Below are 20,447 nucleotides of genomic sequence, written 5' to 3'. Positions count from 1 at the left end.
CCGCCCCAATTTTCTTAATTTTGGCAATTGGCCGAATTTTGGGCAATTAGGTCATACTTACATGAGAAAACAGTCTTACCCACTGGTCTTATCCACCTCAGCAATGGACTGAATACCAGCAACTGTCCGCTTTTGCTCTGCCATGAGAGAGGGCTGACTGGCAGACCTGCTCACTGGGTCATGTCTAACTGGAGATTTGTTTTAGTTCCCTTACACTCAAAGACAAATTGTAGGGTTCTCATCCAATCTGTTGGTCATTGGCAAAAAAAAAAAAAAAAAGAATGGCCTTCTCTGTGTTGAAACAGTTATTTTTCAGGAAAAGAAAGCCTGAAGAATAAGTTGACCAGAGTTCTGAGACACTCTGAGAATTAAACCAAAAACTAAAGCTCTGTTTTAGACATAAAACAGAGCTTTTTTATGTCTAAGCATGACATATGTTTATAACATAAACATATGTTATATGTATATAACATATGTTTTATATGTATGTTATATAGATATATATCTGTTTTAGATATATCTAAAATTATATTTAAATTTTAGATATAATTGTGGCTTATAGTATAAGTGTGGCTTATAGTGCACCACTATATGCCACACTTATAGTGGTGCCAATAAGTGTGGCTCCAGTGATTTTTGCATAAACATGTTTAAACATGGATTTCTTTTCCACATATATTCTCAAATGTAATCTTTTGTTTGTTTCAGTTCTGAAAGTAACCAAAAGTATTTTCAAAACCATGTCTCCTGTTCTTGTTTTACTTAAATCTAATTTTTATCTCCAGATTTATATCTGCAGTAGAAACTGGATTTGAAACACTGAAGAGCAGTGTTGTTTTACACAGTAAACAAATTGTGTCAACAAAAATGTGTATTCTGAGTGAAATGTCATGACATTCCACCCCTGAATAATTGAGGTTGAAGAAACTTTGGTTAGATGCAAAGAACCTACTTATCTAATATTTTCCTGCAGCAAATTATCCCCAAAGCAACACACTTCCAACTCTAAGCTTTGCATTTGGCATGAGGTTTTTCTTGTGGAATGGTGTTTGGTTCATACCAAACGTGTCCTCTGTTCTGGTGTTCAAATAATTACGTTTCAGAATTCTTTTAAATTACTTACTAGAACATTTCTTTCTGTAATAAAAACAAATGCTCCCGTGTTACACGCCTTCAGTAGAATCCATGACACAGCTGACAGTTTTATGTAATTTAACGTGGTTTACATTGGTTTGAGATTATCGCTCCTCTGGATGGGCGGGGCTGGCCATGACCGAACGAACGTACTGTTCCTGTTTCACCCCTGCGACCGCTATGCTAAATCAAACGCACCAACTAGAATGAGCCTCGCCGTGTCGCGTGTGACCATCCGGGTACTTCTGCATAGCTATATAACTGCAACTAAGGCCTCTGATTTGTTGCGTGTAAAGTACGTTTCTGTAAGTTATTTCAAGGTTTTACATTACAAAAAGACGCTTCTACACAAACTATGTTGTATTTAGACATTAAATCTGATGTTTAACAAATGCAGTTTAACAAAAAACGCCATGAAATCGACGGTTGTAAAGCACATTACGGAAACGTGACGGAGAAAGTCTTATATAACTTCCAGTTCTGACCAATCAGGGCGCGTAGTTTCTTCCTCCGTGTGCATGTGGGTGGAGATGTTGACACAGAAGAGACATCTTGTAGGTAGTTGTTAATACGCGTAGTATATATTTACAGCTTTAGTTGTGTTCGTATTTTAAAATATTTGTCAAATTTGCCTACATTAATTATAGAGCTAGCTATAAACCGTAAACATTTGGACGTTTTGAAGTTTTTTTGCGTGTTAGCAACGTGCGTTTGAACCGTCTGAAGGTGTCGTATTTCTACACTCGCTTTTTCTTTAATTGTTGCTACTAGCTTGAAATAGTTTAATTTTAAGCTTATTTTTTTGTAAATGTTTCCATTTGATTATAACAACTGAGCTTGATTAGATTTGTGTGTGTTTTCACTGTGTTTCGGGGTTTATCTGCCGTCTACACATGCAGCCAGAGCTGCTCAGCAAACCCAACTCGGTGGATAAAGCCATGGAGCAAGGTTAAACTGGACAAACGTACTAAAAACTGCGGAGCAGGTTGAAAACTCCATCTTTAATTTTTGTCTACTGACAGAGAAAAACGTGAACGGACACCCTCTTTGGTTTGTTTTTGTTTTGCCACTGGAAGGACCACCCTCTTTATTTTCAACGCTGCGCTAAAGAATTCAGACAGCATGGGAGTCAACACCATCCATTGGTTTAGGAAGGGACTACGGCTGCACGACAACCCGGCTCTGAGGGACTCTATCCGGGGTACAGACACCCTGCGATGCATCTACATCCTGGACCCATGGTTCGCTGGTTCCTCTAGTGTGGGCATCAATAGATGGAGGTAAGAGATTGGACAGAAGGGGTCATAAAGATATTTATCTGAACGCCTCCTTGGAGAGTTGTGGACCAACTTCAACTAAAGGGTATGAATTAGATGCTACGAAATTACTTTTGCCCAGCTGAAGACTTTCTCTGTGGGGTTTGCATGTATGAGTTTTCTCTGGTATCCTTCCTCCATCCAAAGAAAACAATCCCCATGACTGCTATGAAGACCAGCCCTGCAAGGATTAGGCAGGTATAAAAAATAGATGGACGGATGGAGAATAAATATCTTATGAATCATTAACTTTAATTCAAAGTTTCAATAGAGACCATAATACCATGCATGTAACTAAGAATAAGAAAATGTTTACATGACTTTGTTTCTCATTTGCTGTCTCTTAGTCTACCCTGTGTCATCACATATAATATTTAAGAAAGCCAAAAAGTAGGGTGCTGCATAAACTGCCAAAAACAAGTGTTTGGTCACTTGGGTTCAGAAATGCGAAAAGGCAACAGTTTAACACGACTTAAAGTATCAGATTTAAAATCTGAATTTTATGGAATCAGTATAGTACTGTCAAATATTAATTATTATACTCCTAATAAGAGGTAGTGATGATCTCCTGTTTGACTGACTATTTAAAAACACTTTGAAATTTAGATGCTTATCCTACACTATTTGTTCAGCGGCACTTCTCACAGAAGAAGGATCCCAACGGGTTGTTAAGCTGCTATGCTGAAATACTTACTAACCTGGTATTCATCACAATCAAACATTTGTATTTTAGTTACTTCAGAACTGTAGATAATGTGTTTGACTTTTTTTATTATGTGATTATAAAAATGTTTCCCCAAATCTCGGTGCTATGCACAAAATAACATTTATAATCTGCCATTTTTAGAAATCCACATTTTTCATTTATAATCATAAGTTAGTTCATCATCTCATGCTCTTTCATATTATTGAGAAACACTACTTTCAGACTATCCAAGTGAATTTCTTTTGTAGACCGAGTTTTGTTTGAACCAGAAAATGGATACTTCACCACCCATACATTAGTTGCTAGTCTCCCTGGGTTTAGTCTTTTGCATTTATTGATAGAGTATACATCTGTAGACTGATAACTGTGCAGAATCACAGTACACGCACGATGATCAGATTTGCTGATGACACTATTAATGGTGTTATCCACTGCAGTGAGTCAGCCTACTTGGAGGGGATCAACCAGAGAACAGCTTGCATCTCAAAACCAGAACAAGAAGCTGATTGTTGATTCCAGCTGATTTGGAGGAAATCACCATCGTCTATGTCATTAATAAACACAAGTGGAAAAATTTAAAGATTCCTAGGTGAACCCACTTGCAATTTAATCATTCATCTTATTTGTATTTACACTGGTTAGTAAATAAATGATATCTTTGATACATCATGTTCCGCATGGAAATTGTAGATTTTCCGCAGTTAATCTGGTACTATGTGGTATTTAGTAGAAGCCATGTGCTGTTTCAGCCCAAATTACTTTTTGAACTCTGATTTCATTTGGACTAATGTTATCTGGGCACAAACAGTGTAGACCATTCATGTCTTGGTTAAGGCTCCAGGCAATGAGTTGCCGGCCTGATCACCGTATTGCTAGTTCTCTTTCTTAGCTGTTCAGTTTATATGAAAGACTCAGAAACAGTGTCAGTGTGCTGACACACTCACTACCTCATTTGTCATAGCTTTAGCCTACAATTACACGCTTTTATTCACCAAGGAGCTCTCCACATTACCGTATTTCTTCCTGTACACTTCATTTTTGTTTCCATAATTCCACATATTACATATTTCCCCATAATGTTCTGTTCATTAATGCTTGTGTTTGAGTCACTGTAACAAGTTAATTTGTTTGCAGTTAATCTATATTGTTTAATGAAATCAGTAAGTCAAATAAATACACTTTTCAATAGTATTCTAATTTAAGAAATATGAGTGGATAAAGTGGGTTTTTTTGGCATTTTTTCTTTAACTTAAGAACATTAATATTGATCCATAATTTTTGTGCTGAATCATTCTCTGGGTATGCCACGGTTAGTTAACATGTGTTCTTATTTTTAGCCACAGGCTAATATGAGAGTGCATAAATAAAACTTCTGAGAAATGTATTTAATATAAAGCCTTTCAGATCCAAGTTTTATGCCATGTATGTAAGAAAATTAGAACTTTCTAAGTGGAGAAATTATGGGAAGAAGCTCCATAAAATGTGTTTTCATCTTTTGGCTCTATATCGAATCAGATAAACAATTAAAATATACAAAAACACTTGAGTCTGCTTTCACCATTTTTATATTTAAAGATTAAGGACTCTTTCAATCTTGACAATAGTTTTTTTTTAAAGCAGGAACAAACAGTATAGATTTATTTTGGTTTTCATCATAATGAATATCTTCAGATTAGTCTTGAGCAGCTCAGCAGTATTTGATGTTTTTATGTGGTTTACTTTTTAAACTAACTTGTCAACCATAATTTCAGAGGTTCTCATTGAAGCAGTTAAAGTCTCCTATAATTCAGGGCCTTCGGTTGTTTTTCCCTAACATGGTCCCACATGACAGTCATAAAAATAAATGTCTGCTGAATTGCGTGGTGTATCTAACCTCTAAAGAGTTCGTTCAGATCAACTATGCTTGTCAGTACTGATCTTGTGATTGCATTCTGTGTATCTGTGAGCATGAAATATAAGTCATTTGGTAACGTCTGTCCTTCTGTCTTCTCAGGTTTTTGCTGCATTGTTTAGAGGATTTGGATGCAAGCCTGCGCAAAATTAACTCCCGCTTGTTTGTGATCAGAGGCCAACCCACAGATGTCTTCCCTCGCCTTTTCAGGGTATGAAAATTACTTCCGAGTTTTTGTTAATCTAGGTGAAAATGAGAATTAACTGATGTGTTTTTTCGAAAAAGTAAAACCATGAGGTTAAAAAAAAATGGTGAAATTGAATTAAGTTTAACTTTCTATATGCATCTAGAGCTTAATGCATTATTTGGAGTTCTGTCCTCCACCTGGTGCATTAAATAAGCTAACATAACAACTAATGAGTCAAAACTGATAAAATACAACATTAGATCAAGTTCACTCAAGCTTCAATAAAAGTATATGAAAATACAAACTTTAGCAGTATAATTCTACAGTATCGTGGTTGTTAAAAGTGATTCAAGAACCCATTAATTAAAACATCTAACATATCAGTACAAGGACAATAGAGGCAGCATTACGGGGTAAATCAAGTAAACAATTATAAGAAGTCTATAAATCAGATACTTTTTTTCATGCAAAAAAAATGAACTGATTACATTTTCCAGCAAGTCAAAAACATTTTCATTTGGATAGTTTTAAATTGTGTGCTGCCCTGTTAGTGATTGTGTTGATTATTCTACTCATCTGTTTTAATAAAAGATGGATCTGTGATGATATCTAAGTTTTTTCATATCCTTTTATAAACCAAATATTGACAGAATTCTGTATTGACAATCAGATTTTGGTGTTTGCACATTCATGCCGGTTTGGACAAATTTATGATGTTAAATAAAACAACTAATTGTGTTTAAACACACTCCAGTATTGTGTTTCTCAGTCTTTGTGTAATCATTTGTTTCCTAGGAATGGAATATTACGCGGTTATCCTATGAATATGACTCTGAGCCATTTGGAAAGGAACGTGACGCTGCCATCCAGAAACTAGCCAGTGAGGCCGGCGTGGAGGTCACTGTCCGGATTTCACACACTCTCTATAACCTGGACAAGTGAGTTAGTCTGGATTATTTGTTGGGATAATTTCCTGTGGCAATCAACCTATTTAAAGCTGTTGTTTTCATACTATGTTTGCATGTAAGGGCTTCCTTAAAACAGCTTTTTTGTCTCTTAAAGGATTATAGAACTCAATGGTGGTCAGCCTCCACTTACATATAAGCGCTTCCAGGCTATAATTAACCGAATGGATTCTGTGGAGCTGCCTGCAGAGACAATCACATCAGAAGTAATAAAAAGCTGCACCACTCCAATTGCTCATGATCATGATGACAAGTTTGGAGTTCCATCCCTTGAAGAGCTTGGTGAGCTGCTTCTTCGTTTTAACTTTGTGAAATGTGTTTATAGGCTCCGCCACCTATTTGTTTCGACCTGGAATGGTGATAAATGTATTTCCCGGTTCGTCCGTTACGCTAAACTATGTTTAGAGGAAGAAATACTATTTTATTTTTCATGCCTAATACATAAACCCCGCTGCAGAATTTTAATTTTGACACATTTCTTTGTTATTAATGAAATTGTAAAGCTTTTTAGCAAACCTCCCTCTTTGCTTTAAACCACAACTGTTAATACTCGTTTCATTACAGTATTAGTTTTTCTATTCTCAAGATCAATGAATATTATTGGTTGGTTAACCTAAAATAACCCAGAATGTTGCAACTAGGTATCCAAATCTAATTGATCCACTTCGTTTCTGAAAGCCATGAACTAACAACCCTTTTCCTCTGGTAGGTTTTGAGACAGAGGGCCTCAGCACTGCAGTCTGGCCAGGCGGAGAAACAGAAGCCCTCATGAGGTTAGAGCGACATCTGGAGAGGAAGGTAAAAATGTACCTTTTTAAAGTACTGACCCGATGAAATACATGTAATCATTGAACTCATATGGGAAAATAGCTTCTTTCACAATCTAGTGTTTGAATAGTCAATTAATTCATGATTTTAATTTAGTTTTTGGCTGTAAACATGTTGATATGAAGAGATAATTTTACTACTACTTTCAACATATGCATTCTGTTCAGAGAGGACAGCAGAAGGTTAGGGGCTTTGTTTTTAATACTCCGGTTCTTCATTACCTTAATGACGTGTAGTTGTATAAAATTAACAGCCTTTTTTGGTGTTTTTTAAAGTATACAACTGACCCCTGTTCTAAAACTTAACAAATTATAACTGTCAATTATCATCTGGGCATGATGGGTGTGCATAAAAAATAATCCACAGTCAGCAATATTTTAAAAGTTATTGCTGATTGTGAAACTTACTTTTTCACCACATATAATTTGAAGCTCAAATTCAAGTTTTTGAACAATTTTAAATCAGTAAAGGGTATCAGAAAATGTAGACTGAGTAGAGGAATTTCTCAGATGAATAACGAAAGGCTTATGGATGCTGGTAGAAGTGAATTTACAGTTGTAACAAATAACGGCTTTTACTGACTGAAAGGTCTTCTTTCAGAGCATTTTTATTTCTAATTAAGCCTCCAGTTTTGACTAGCATCAATTAATAACTATCATTTTTTATTTCAAATGTTTGTTTCTTCCTTGAAATTAACAAAACTCTTAAGTTTTCAATGATGCTTTCCAAATGCTTAAATCAACATTTTCACCAGAAACAGCTAGAAACTTGGCTATCTGTGCTTTTTCCCTTCCTGTCGGGTTTTTATTGTGGCAGAAAGCTGCTAAATAAAAACGTCACAGATTAATGCGTCCGTAAGGCATTGCACAATAATCTTTAAAAACTCTTTTTGATTTAAAAATGACTTGAAACAATTTTATAAGTAAGTTATTCTTGTCAGTTCTGTTTCTTTTGCAGTCAGCTATAAAAATGTTGCTAAAAGCAATAATAATATTTTTTACATGTTTTTGCAGGCGTGGGTGGCAAACTTTGAGCGTCCTCGAATGAACTCCAACTCCCTGTTGGCCGCTCCTACTGGCCTCAGCCCGTATCTGCGCTTTGGATGTCTCTCCTGTCGGCTCTTCTACTTCAAACTCACAGATCTTTACAAAAAGGTAGAAATGATCCTGACAGATGAAAAACATTTCTTTGCAATATACGGTAGCTAAACGTATATTCTGTAATAACTGAAAATGCGCCATTATAACAAATAACAGGCTTGTTTCTTAATTTATCAGGTGAAGAAGAACAGCACGCCACCTCTGTCCCTTTATGGCCAGCTCTTATGGAGGGAATTCTTCTACACAACGGCCACCATCAACCCCTGCTTTGATAAGATGGAGGGAAACCCTGTGTGTCTTCAAATACCCTGGGACCGAAACCCGGAAGCACTGGCCAAGTGGGCAGAGGGACGAACAGGTTATCCATGGATTGACGCTATAATGACCCAGCTGAGACAGGAGGGCTGGATCCATCATTTGGCCCGGCACGCTGTGGCCTGTTTCCTCACAAGGGGAGACCTCTGGATCAGCTGGGAAGAAGGCATGAAAGTAAGAATAACGAGGAGAAACAAAAAATCCACTTCCTTCCTCATTTGAACCAAGATCTGGTTCAAATGAGGAAATATTTCCTCAAATATGAGGAAATATTTCCTCAAATATGAGGAAATATGTTTAAGCTGGTTGGTTTCTGGCACCAACACAACATCAGAGCATTACCCACAAAGGTTTTGCATTAAGTTCAGGGCTTTCCAGAAGCTTAATGTTATACTGCTTAGTCCTTTGATGTAGATTTGGAATCATTTTTCCCTGCTTGAATGTTTTATTTTGTGTCTAATCTTCATTCATTAGCAGCAGCTTTCAAATGAAGCTGAAGACTCTTCCTTTGTTGTTTTCAGATTTTGTACAAAAATCACAGGCAACAAATAAGCCTCTCACATGATGCTGGTACTTACTTTTTTGGCACTTGCATATTGTTCTTTGGTTTAAACAGAGAGGCATTTTTCCTCTCTGTTTGCAGCAGCAACATTCAGTTTAGGTTTCATGTGTTTTTGGACCATGCACTTACTTTTGCATGGTAAAAGTAAGTGCATGGTCTCTTAGTCCATGGGAACATGGAACTTCTTCTCCTGTAGTCAGTGGCACTGATGTTGCAGTCGTTTCCCTCTGTCTGCTGCAATCCGTCTATATGGCTCAGGTGAAGGATGAACACAGTGGGGTGTTTTGACAGGGCTGTGATCCCAAACACACAGCGAAGATGGTTTTGAAATAGATAAACCAGGATAAGCTTCTGGAACGGTCCTGACTTCAGCTGTACTGAACACTTGGGAAATATTTTTAAAAGCAAAGTCTGTCAAGGAAACCGACCGATTTGAATAAACTGCACCAGTTCTGCGCCAGTAATTTGTCATTCATTCAGCCACAGCTTGTTCATGAAAGACTGTTAATAAAATATTTGTTTGTATATGAATGTGTAGATGTGAGGAAAAGCCCTCATAAATTCACATATCTGAATATAATTCCTGATTTTAGATTTCAGTGAAGTTGTTGCTGTTTTTCATCCTGAAAAAAACATCAAATTCCAAAGTCATGAGATTAAGTGAATGTAAACTTGTGACAGAATGCGTCACAATTAACTTCCCAGTTGAGTCATTTGAATAAACATTGGAATAAATGGAAGTAGTACAGTGTTGTTATTTGTTCGCAGGTCTTTGAGGAGTTGCTACTCGATGCAGACTGGAGTGTAAACGCCGGCAGCTGGATGTGGCTTTCCTGCAGTTCATTTTTCCAGCAGTTTTTCCACTGCTACTGTCCCGTGGGATTTGGTCGACGCACTGACCCCAGTGGCGACTACATACGGTCAGTCACTGCTTTCACGTGAATATAAAAACATTTGTCTTAAGATTAGGGTGTTTGTTTTGTGCTTCCCACAGAGATTAAACTGGGAAACCAAAATCTCATGGTTAACTTGTGCTTTTCTAAACTCTCACATGGGGGGGAAGGAATGTCAGATGGTTTCAGAAAATTGCAAAAATAGCAAGTGCATCTTGTATCTTCACTGTGCCTATGACAAAGTGCTCCTTAATACAGTGAAAACAAAGGGTGCTTTGTCCCTGTGTTTCATTTTGCACATCTTCCTTTTTTTTTTTTTTCAGTCGTTACTTGCCTGTGTTGAGGGGTTTTCCTGCAAAATACATCTATGACCCTTGGAATGCCCCGGAGGATGTGCAAAAGGCAGCTAAGTGTATCATAGGAACCAACTACCCCAGACCCATGGTGAACCACGCTGAGGCCAGCCGCGTCAACATCGAGAGGATGAAGCAGATTTACCAGCAGCTCTCCTGCTACAAAGGACTGGGTAAATGAGCTTAATGATTGTTAAATCTTCAAGCACACTGTAGATTAATATTAGATGTAATGAATGGCAAAGTTGAAGGCAGCTGTAAGAACCACTTAAATCTAGAAAAAAGAATGAGACAGATCTTCAATTTATTCCTACATCGACCGTGAAAAGTTGTCCTGCTCTGACACAAGCAGTCAGTCTGTCTTAGACACTAAGTCACATCGTCACATAACCTAGTAGATCTTGTTTCTTTCCTCTGACCCAAACTCTAGAGCAGTAAAACAGGTCCAGACATGTTCCCACTCATTGACAACTTCATCTGTTCTACTACTTTTAAGGTGTAGCTGTATTCTTCTAACATTTCTCACAGTACAATCTGCTGCTGTCTTCTCCTCTCTTATGAAAGTTGTAAGTTTTCATACAGATAAAACAAACAAAATATTTATGGGGAAGAAAATAAGTAAGTTTATAAGTACAGCCCCTTTCAAAATATAACCTCTATTTACGTTTTGTCACTTTACTACTCACCCATTTAACTCACTTTATCAGGAAAGCGGTAACACTTTATTTGAAGGGGTGTGCATAAGACTGACATGACACTATCATGACATAACACCTGTCATGAACATGAAGAAGTCTTTATGAATGTTTATGACAGTTGTCATGAAGTGTCATTCGGTAAATAATGACACTTAATGCAAAGTTGCTGTAAAAGTTGCGTTGAAAGTCCATTAAAAATGCCAACTTTGCATTGAATTATCATAATTTACAAAATCATGCAAAGTTGGCACTTGATTTTCTGGTTGTACTGTGACAAATGTGAAATAGTTCCAGGGCCATGAATACTTTTCCAAGGCAAACTATCAGTATTCTGAAAGGAAATTTGTTTTACTGCTGGTAGTAAAGCATGAAACACATAAACACGTTGTTCACTTTACCACTGTTTTTATACTTAATGTGAGTAATTGCTGAAGTCTTGTATCCAAGTCTCTGTGCATATCGGATGGCAGCATGATTGAACAATTTAATCCCCATGTAGGAGGCTACCAATTTTAATCTAGAGGTACACGATGAATAAGCATGAAATGCTGCTTATGTTTCAGGGCTACTTGCAACTGTTCCAGCAAATCCCAACAATGGCGTAAATGGTAGCAACATTGGAGGAGTCGACGCTTACTCTGCTGCAGGGTCCTTTGAAAGCCCCCTGGTGCAGGAGGGAACATCTCAAACAGGTACGGCAACTTTAAGAATACAATTAAGTTGCGCATTATTCTCAGTACGCTAAGATTTTTACAGAAGAATCATGTTATTCAAGACTAAAATTGCTTCTCATGAGACTTGAGCGTGATACCCAGCGTCTGAAATGTGGCCTGCAGAGCTGCTCTAAGTTGTTTACAAGTGGAAGAGGAATACAATGAATTATTATGGAGCATCACTAATACTCTGAGGAGAACATGTAATATATCCTCAGCACTATAATAGGCTGTAACAGCATTTTTTGTCACTCATCAATGAAAGCTGCTTGCTAATGTGTCTGAAATCTTGTCAATGTCTCTCCTGTGTCATATTTGATAGTTGGAAGGAGACAGTCCTCGCAGAAACGCCGTCATGAAGAGGCGGAACCTGAATGCAGCTTCAAATCCTGGAAGCACAGCAAATAGCTTGGATATTAATAATGGATATTAATAATCCGTCACATGGTTTCTGTTCCATGTCCTCCGGTAGCAACAACTAACTCCCGCCTAATGACGATGGAGATGAGACCGTTAATCTGCTGGTACCATTCAGTATTTCTTTTATGCAGGAAGTTGTAGACATTAAATGAATTATGAGTTGCTTGCATTTCAGATATTGCCTGTTAACATGTGTTAGTCGCAGGATGGGAGCTGGTTTACCTCTCAGGTACAAAGTCATAAAACTGTAATATATCAGACCAAACCATGCAAAAATGACATGAAGCAGCCTGTTGTCTTCCACTGCAGTGTGTAACTGCGAGCATGATGAACCTGCTAAACAATAATATTTCCTCACATAATTTAGCATTTTGATGGAAGAGTAAAGAATTTTCTTAAATTCATATACACAAATAAAATGCCTGTTGTTTCAGCACAACAATGAACAATTTGGAGTTTTCATTCCACAAAAGTTGAGATTTGTTTTCTAAGCTAATAGTCTTAGTAGAAGCCAGTCAATATTAATCATTTTGTAAATATTTGGAAGTGATTTTCTGTTTTTGTATATTTGGCTGTGGTCTGTGAACAAAGGTACTGAAATGTAAAGATTATAATTTAAATATATATTCTTTTGTCACCTCAGTGATCGTAAATGTGTTTTGTATAAATAACGGCAATTTTCTGAATGTTTTGACATGACAATAAAAGACAAAAAATGATAAAGTTTTGCATTTGGATTTTGTGGGATAAAGCTTCCATTTTTCTGTTCACCAAAGGAAATGCAGTAACCTGATATTGAAATGCAATGGTTGTTGGTGGCATTTTAGAATTGAAAATACTCCATAAAACAGCAAGTCAGGCCTTCTAGCAAAATGAAATGCAGCTGAAGTCATTCAAACACGTCTGCATTTCCTGCAGCGACTGGTCAGATTGGAGCTCCACTGAAGAGTATGCAATTCTACTGGAAGCATACCCAAAAAGTATACAGTAAAGAATAATTTTAAATAAATCATTTAACATCCCAAAATCCTGATTTCAGTTTCTTTAACTCATTTTATAATCCGAGAATTAATTGCATGAAAACTTAGACATTTTTTCATGTAGAAAAGTTTTTCACTTTTTGTTTTTATAAGTTTTCCTTTTTCAAGAAAAGATCACGAGAATTAACATATCTAAAAGTTGCAGGACTCTGGCTCTTGAAGAACATCACTGGAGAATAGGGACCTAAAAATACTGTACCAATCTTATAAATAATGCCCAATCTTTAGTCCATTCTGTATTGAACACAATGCCAACAAACCAACTGACGTGCCTCTAAATGTTTGAGTAGTAAAGATGAAAAGACCTTAATTGGCATTCATGGTACCGATGTGTAGAAATCCTAACAAGACTTTTTTTTTTTTTTTTTATGCAGTAGCATTATCACACACTGAAAACTAGAAAAATCCAACTTTGCAGTACAGTACATTTATTCAACCCCCCCCCCCCCAAAAAAAAAAAAAACAAATAAATTAATAAAATTACTGGCAATACTTGGGCATGTCCGTGTTCAGCATTCAGACTTCTCCTATGCCATTATAACGAAGTTGGAACATGCACAAAAAGATCTTTGACTGCACATTCCTTTCTCTACATAAGCCAGAACTTTTACTGAGGGCTGTATTTTATGTTTACTGGTAAAGTGAACTTCATTGTCATTCCAAATTTTTTGGGTGTCAAAGGATCCACCCGTGCACTTTAGCAAATTTCCCAAGACCTTTAGATAAGAAATAACCCTGCAGCACCACATACGCTCACCACACTCAACAAACATGCGGTGCTTCATTTTTGTTGTTGTCATTTTACACCAAACCAGTTGGTACTTCGAGAAAAGCTCATCATTTGGCCAAAGCAGCTGCGAAATGTCACATTTATGTCGATCATGGTAATAACTGTAAGCTAAATGACAGAAAACGTCTGTGTTGAACCTATTCAATTTTTTTCTTGTTCAAATATGAGAGAGAAATCAGAGAGAGTTAAAGGAATAGGCCGCTTTATGTGCAAGTGTTTTTTTTCTCTCTCTCGGCTTCAGTCAAAACAGAAACCATCACGTAAGGAAAACCACATGCAAGTCATTTTCATTTTCAAGTCATTTTTATCAACCAGGTCTAAACCAAACTGCTGCTATGCACGTTGTCCCAATTGCGTGAATAGGCAAACATTGCAAAATTGTTTGATTACGACTTGCGCTTCAAATACATATCACAACTCTAATCTTTGTAAGCACTACATTAAGATACATCACATTTGATCATTCTTATGTAATCTTTGCCAGCGACTCACTCGGTCACGGTTTTGTGACAAAAAAAAACAAAAAAAAACGAGGAAAAGCTGCACCGTGTCCAATGGCAGCAGCCGGTCGGTGGGCGGGGACAGCTCACTGCAAATTCAATAAAATGTTCGCTCACACACATGCAGCTTCTTGTTGCAGACCGCCGACCTGCGCTGCTTCCTGCTTGAGATTTTCTACACTGCCGGTTGCTGGAGATGGAGAAGGATCGGGAAAAAGTGCAGAAGAAACCCGTTCGCCTCATAGCGGCGACATGCAACAACATGGGGATGGGGAAAGACGGGACGCTGCCCTGGAGTTTACCGTAAGAATAGCAGCATAACACAGCTGCATCCATATCGTGCTATGTACTCAAGGCTGCTCGACTTTTGACTTTTTAATGCTGTAGAATAAAAATGACGAAAACGATGCTCTTACTGTTTTTCTACGTAAAAAGGCATGTATTGTTTTAATAATCATTAGTAGGAGTTTTATCGAAGCGTAACAGTTACTTAAAAGTTCCTTTGTTCATTTGTTGAGGTTTAATTAATTTTACCAGGATTATCCTTTATATTTTTTTAACAGTATTCCAAAATTTCACCAAAGGAAATGCAGTAATCTGATATTTAACCCTAATCACGAGTGTGGCATTAGTTAAGCTCTGTGGTGAAGTCGCTTTGGTATTAATCACCTTCACACAGCCAATGAATAAGTTATAGACTGATCAATGAACTTTAGAATAGCAGTAAAATTAAAGAAATGGTAGAAAATTGTGGATAATTAAAAAAGAACTGTGCAGTCACTCACAGATGGCAGTAGTAGATTGGCTTCAAAGCTCTCTAAGAATTATCAGTGTGCACGCTGATGCTAACATATTGTACTTTAATTTGCATCACATAGAGTATGTTATGAGCAACCCTGTACAGCTGTTAAACTGGGTGTCCTGTGTGGGATGGAAGTGGAGCTGCTAATGTTTTCTTTTCCACCATATTTTCTGCATGTGCAAAAACATCAGTATGTGGAATCAGTGAGCAAAAACTAAATGTTTCTGGACTAAATGTGGAAACTATGATATCCACAGATCTGAATTCCAGTACTTTTTGAACACCATCACAAGAGTGTCGCGACCAGGTAGTGCTCGTTACTTCAAGAAAACTGTTTTAAGGCTCCAGCTTGAACACATTTTTAGGTCATATTCTGTTATTCTGCAGGTAACATGAATTTGCTGATTTGGGGGCGACTCTGCTGGAATTCCCATCCCGAAAATATATTTCCACTGGCCAATTCGCTGCATGTAGTGCTCAGTAAAACATTGAGGTGGGTATTGTTCCACAAAATCCTCCAGTTATATGTAGATATATGAGCTTTAGCAAAAACTCCTGATTTTCATAAACAGGTTACTCTTTTTTTTTCTTCTTTTCCTTATTTCTGCGAATTCATTTTCCTCACAGCTCTGTCCCAGATCATGCCCACTTCTTGTGTCAAGACTTTGAGAGCGCTGTCCGCCTGGCTGCTCAGCCCCCCCTGTCTGGCATAATAGAGACCGTCTGGATTCTTGGTGGGACGCAGGTCTATGAGGTGAATCAACCTGGTCGATATTTTAACAACCGAACATTTTTAAGATACTTTAACATAATTTGGTATATTTTTTTATTCAAACGGGCTCAGAATCAACACAACTGCAACTAAGTATAGTTAGTTTCAGTAAGGTTTTATATTTATATTTGAAACAAGGTTGGAAAACTGAAGATTAAAATAAAATAACATATAATAGAAATAAACAACACAAATTTTCTTCTGTTTTCAGTATAGCAACTCAATGATGTCTCCAGAATGGCCTCAAAGTTTCATCATTTTGATGTTAGTATAGTGAACTGTGGTAGTTCTCCGAATTATGATCGACAATATGCTAAATACAGTGCAAATAAAATACTTCGAATAATATGTGGTACCATCTAGTGGCAGAATGATGCACCTACACCTTGTAGCGCTCAAGTGTTTAGCATTTGCACATTTGCAATGTCCTAGCATAGTTCTAAGCAAAAAGGAATTGATTGAAAAGGGTTTAATTACAATAATTAACTTGCATGAGGCTTTTCCTGTTGGTTTTAGAAGATATTTGAGTTGCATTGCTGATGCTTTAGCAAGTAGTGAAAATTAGGCACGTGTTAAGCTGAATTTTTTTCAACAATGTGCTTATCTGACTTTCTTTTCTCCCTTTTTTGGCCTCCTATTGTTAGAAATTCCCTCTTGTTGTAAATGGTTGAATTATTTATCCGGTTGCGTATAAATCCCGGCTTTGCCAAAATTCCTTTTCTAATCAACTAGAATAAGGACAGAAACTGTGATTTAGAGAATGGACTTAGCAGAACATTAGCAGACAGGCAGAACAACAAGTGCATTATTCTGTTGTTTAGGGTAAAATTGAAGCTTACTCTCAGAGCAGCAAGGTACATAAACAGACCATAATTTTTGTTTTCCATCTATCCATCCCTAAAGTTTGTGTGTTTTGCAATGGTTTTTAAATCAACAAGGTGTGGACTTATATTAAATATTAGTTTAAGTAATTTGAACCATTTCAGAGCTAATAATCCGAAGTCTCAGTGATGTATGTCGGATTAATATTTGAAGTGTAACTGTATTTTCTGCGGTCTGCTCTGCCCTACCAGGATGCATTGAAGCACCCGTGGTGTGACCTTCTTTACCTGACCGATGTCATGGCCGACTTTGACTGTGATGTGTTCTTTCCTGATTTTGACAGAGAATCATTTAAATTACAGGAAACGTAAGTTTTCGTCTCATTCTGAAACTGATGAGCATCTGTTTTTCTTTTCTGAAAACTGGAGCGATGCATTTGAAACCTGCCTGCTTTTAAGCTGTTTAGTGACAGAGCTATTTGTCCCGTGGCAGAGAAATGGAAAGCAAGAGTCAGCAATATTGTCAGTGAAGCTTAAAAGGATTTGCTGACCCAAACCAGAGCTTTGCCGCTGTGAATAGAAGAAATCTGAATTGCAAATTAATAACAATGTGTCCATCAAAGTTAGATTTTGTTCCTGTGTTAAGAAATAGTAAATTATCACTAAATTCAAATCATAAACTTAATTCCGTGAAAATTAATTAGCTCCCTAACAGTTGTGTTTTGTTTTTGATTTTGTGACACACTGAGATGTTTCAGATTATCAAACAAATGTTCATCACAACACATCTAAACCAACCTGGTCAAATTCTAAAAGGTGCCCTCTAAATCTAATAACTTGTATTGTCTAATATCTGATTGGCAGCAACAACTGCCATTAAATGCTTTTTTATAATTGACTCTAAGTCCTTTACATTGCTTTGGTATCATGCTGGGTTACTCTCCTTTAAAGAATAGTCCTATTTCAGAGTTTCAAGCATGGAAGGTCTTTTTAATATCGACCCTCTGCAACCCAAACAGGATCTGTTTCTAGACCACTTCAGAAACATTCATTTTGTGTTTTTTACCCATTCAGAAATGGACTTTGGCAGTTGGATGGGTCATGGATAATTTTTCAATTATGGTCAGGTTGGCTTGGACAACTCTCCTAAAAACAATGATCATTTCAAATCCTCTTTTTATATTTACTCTGGAACGTTTTCACAACCTTGTACAAGGATCGTAATCTGCATTTAATGTTTTATGTTTTCATACAGGTCTTCTTTTTAAGTTTTTACAATATGTAAGCATATATATATATATATATATATATATATATATATATATATATATATATATATATATATATATATATATATATATATATATATGTGTGTGTGTGGGTGTGTGTGTGTGTGTGTGTTAATTTTTGTCCCTGACTCACTTGTTTTTCTTTTGTTTCCAACTAAGATTTCCAGATGTGCCGATTGAAATTCAAGAGGAGAATGGGATCAGGTTCAAATGCCAAGTTTTCAAGAAGAAGACGGATGATACCATGTAGATGGAAAAACAATTGAAATAATTACAAAAATAGAAGCAGAAAATGTTTTTAACAAACTTATCTTTACACTCCTTGGTGAATCATGTCCTGACCAAACTGTGGAGTTTTAGGACAGCAGATAATATACATTGAATTGAAAAGAAGATAACTTTCATCACACACTGCACAGTAAATTTGTGCAATTTAATACTGTATTTTAATACTGCATAAAGTACATACAATTAATTAATGAAATGAGTTACAACACTTAATTTGCCTATGGAATCAATCAGTATTTTACAATTGAATAAAACCATTTTTCCATAGATTTGTAGTCTTCTTGTTTGGATAGACTCTGGTATTAAAAAGTTCATCCTCTTGGCCAGAGCTGTCAACTTTTAACTCTTTAGGTCCTTGTATTGTCCTCCCATAAAATCCTCCGCACCAACGATGGAAATGTGTGTCACTCTGCAGGTCTTTTCCCTTAACTGATTGACACTTTGGGGAGTTACACACATAATTCAACTTGTGTTAAATGTGATTTAAACAGATGTGGGCAAATGTTGCAATTTGTAATTTATTTTGAATAGAACATGTTCTATTATTATTATTATTATTTCACTCAGTGTATTCCTCTTTGAGATCGTTTCTTCAGACACAAACAGTTGTTATGCTATTAATTAAAAATCTATTTACAGCATGTCTACGTGAATAATTCCTTGTGAATAAAATGTTCCCTTACATTCGCGTAGTAGTTGCTCTTTTTAGCCACTAGATGGTGCCATCGGAGAGGACAGAAAGTGCACATTTGCTTGGGATAGAAGACCCGTGTGCCCTTTCAATGCAGACGCTTGACATTTTGCTCTAGCAACCCTCGTCATGAACCAGCTAGTTTGTGAAACTCGCCAAACTCACAACACCTCTGAATTATCCGGTCAATTCAAACAACAACGGTGACATTCAGTTGATTTCAGTAAATAAAACCTAGACACTTTCAATATTTTATCCGCCACTGTTCAAAGTAACCAGGAGAGGGAAAAAAGGCCAGAGGCTAGCTTTGTGAAAGGATAATCAGCAGGAAAAACTATTTGCGCACTACTAAAATCATAGTAAGCTGGACATTTCCTTCAGACTGAAGCAAGAGATGAAAATGTAACAATTTAACAAATGGTGTTTAAATAAGTACAAAAAAAAACTACAGATCAATATGCAGAGATGTATGCAAAGAGCTCCTAAAGAACATGTACATTTTGAAACTACAGATACAACTGCTTTGGCTCTCCACTGAGTTGATGTCTGTAGAAGTGTGTATTTTCTCTCAACCAACTTGAACTACCAGTTTACGTCATCAGTGTGAACTCGAGTCCAAACGAATCAAAAGGACTCACCTCTGGTAAATTCGTCGCTGAGCCGCTCTCGTGGCTCTTGACATCCGCTTCAATGTCTTCCATTTGTGTTCCAGCTCTGGTTGAAGCACAACAAAGCAACAGAATCAGAGACAGGAAGAACAATATGTTGTCAGAAAATTTATAAATAGACTTGTTTTCTTTTGAAAAGTGAACACATTTTATTTCACAACCAGTTTGGCCGAAAAAGAAAATCAAAATCAAAAACAGATGATAAAGAGAAATCGATTACAGGCCCTGTACGCCCTTCAATGTGATTAGTCATTTAATCAACTTTGGTTTTAACTGTAATTGTACAGCTACGTGACAATTCATATTTTTTAGCATGAAAACATCAAACACAAAACTACTCCCAGGTATTTTCTGCTCCAAACTAAAGAAAACAAACTTACCGTTCAGCAGTGACAGAGGTCCAATACGTTCTTCCAAGTTTGTTGTTTGTTTTGATATGATCAATCTGACTGCTGGTTTTGATTTCAAAGGCAACCAGTGGCAAAGACTCAAATTCAAAAAGTGTTTTGGATACAAGAATGGAATCAGAATTGGCTTTATTCATGTTTTTGAGGAATTTGACCTCAGTTCCACTTTGCTCGACATTTTAAACATAAATGTATAAAAGAAAGAACAAAAACTAATTTCTTTTGTAAATATGTATATGTATGTTTTTACAGTGCATAATCAAATTAAATTAAAAATAATTTATTAATGAGAATGACA

The 20,447-nt window shown here is 36.7% G+C and overlaps 2 protein-coding genes across 7 annotated transcripts; both read left to right on the top strand.

Moving 5' to 3' along the window:
* Positions 1-1,355: 1,355 nt before the first annotated feature.
* Positions 1,356-12,804, top strand: cry1b (cryptochrome circadian regulator 1b). Of its 6 annotated transcripts, none has more exons than XM_015000909.2 (12): positions 1,356-1,439; positions 2,157-2,414; positions 5,150-5,258; positions 6,030-6,172; positions 6,297-6,481; positions 6,909-6,997; positions 8,041-8,181; positions 8,305-8,616; positions 9,773-9,924; positions 10,221-10,423; positions 11,512-11,640; positions 11,984-12,804. In XM_015000909.2, exons 2-12 carry the CDS (start codon positions 2,257-2,259, stop codon positions 12,067-12,069), a joined length of 1,707 nt encoding a protein of 568 aa, XP_014856395.2. In that variant the 5' UTR covers positions 1,356-1,439; positions 2,157-2,256; the 3' UTR covers positions 12,070-12,804. The 6 variants fall into 6 exon arrangements, with proteins under 6 accessions (XP_014856395.2, XP_087862502.1, XP_014856394.2 ...); XM_088006376.1 differs by having other exon boundaries at positions 1,422-1,439; positions 2,034-2,414; XM_015000908.2 differs by lacking the exon at positions 1,356-1,439 and adding an exon at positions 1,604-1,688.
* A 1,322-nt stretch (positions 12,805-14,126) lies between these two features.
* LOC106926176 (dihydrofolate reductase) lies at positions 14,127-19,067 on the top strand. The gene is made up of 6 exons (XM_015000910.2): positions 14,127-14,714; positions 15,471-15,520; positions 15,601-15,706; positions 15,841-15,967; positions 17,059-17,174; positions 18,255-19,067. Exons 1-6 carry the CDS (start codon positions 14,608-14,610, stop codon positions 18,343-18,345), a joined length of 597 nt encoding a protein of 198 aa, XP_014856396.2. The 5' UTR covers positions 14,127-14,607; the 3' UTR covers positions 18,346-19,067.
* The last annotated feature ends 1,380 nt before the right edge of the window (positions 19,068-20,447 follow it).

The sequence above is a fragment of the Poecilia mexicana genome, unplaced genomic scaffold (genome assembly GCF_051168715.1).
Source record: "Poecilia mexicana isolate PSO_F unplaced genomic scaffold, ASM5116871v1 scaffold_6, whole genome shotgun sequence".
Lineage (NCBI taxonomy): Eukaryota > Metazoa > Chordata > Actinopteri > Cyprinodontiformes > Poeciliidae > Poecilia > Poecilia mexicana.
The sequence above is the reverse complement of the archived record's forward strand: the minus strand, read 5'-3'. Positions and strand labels throughout refer to the sequence as shown.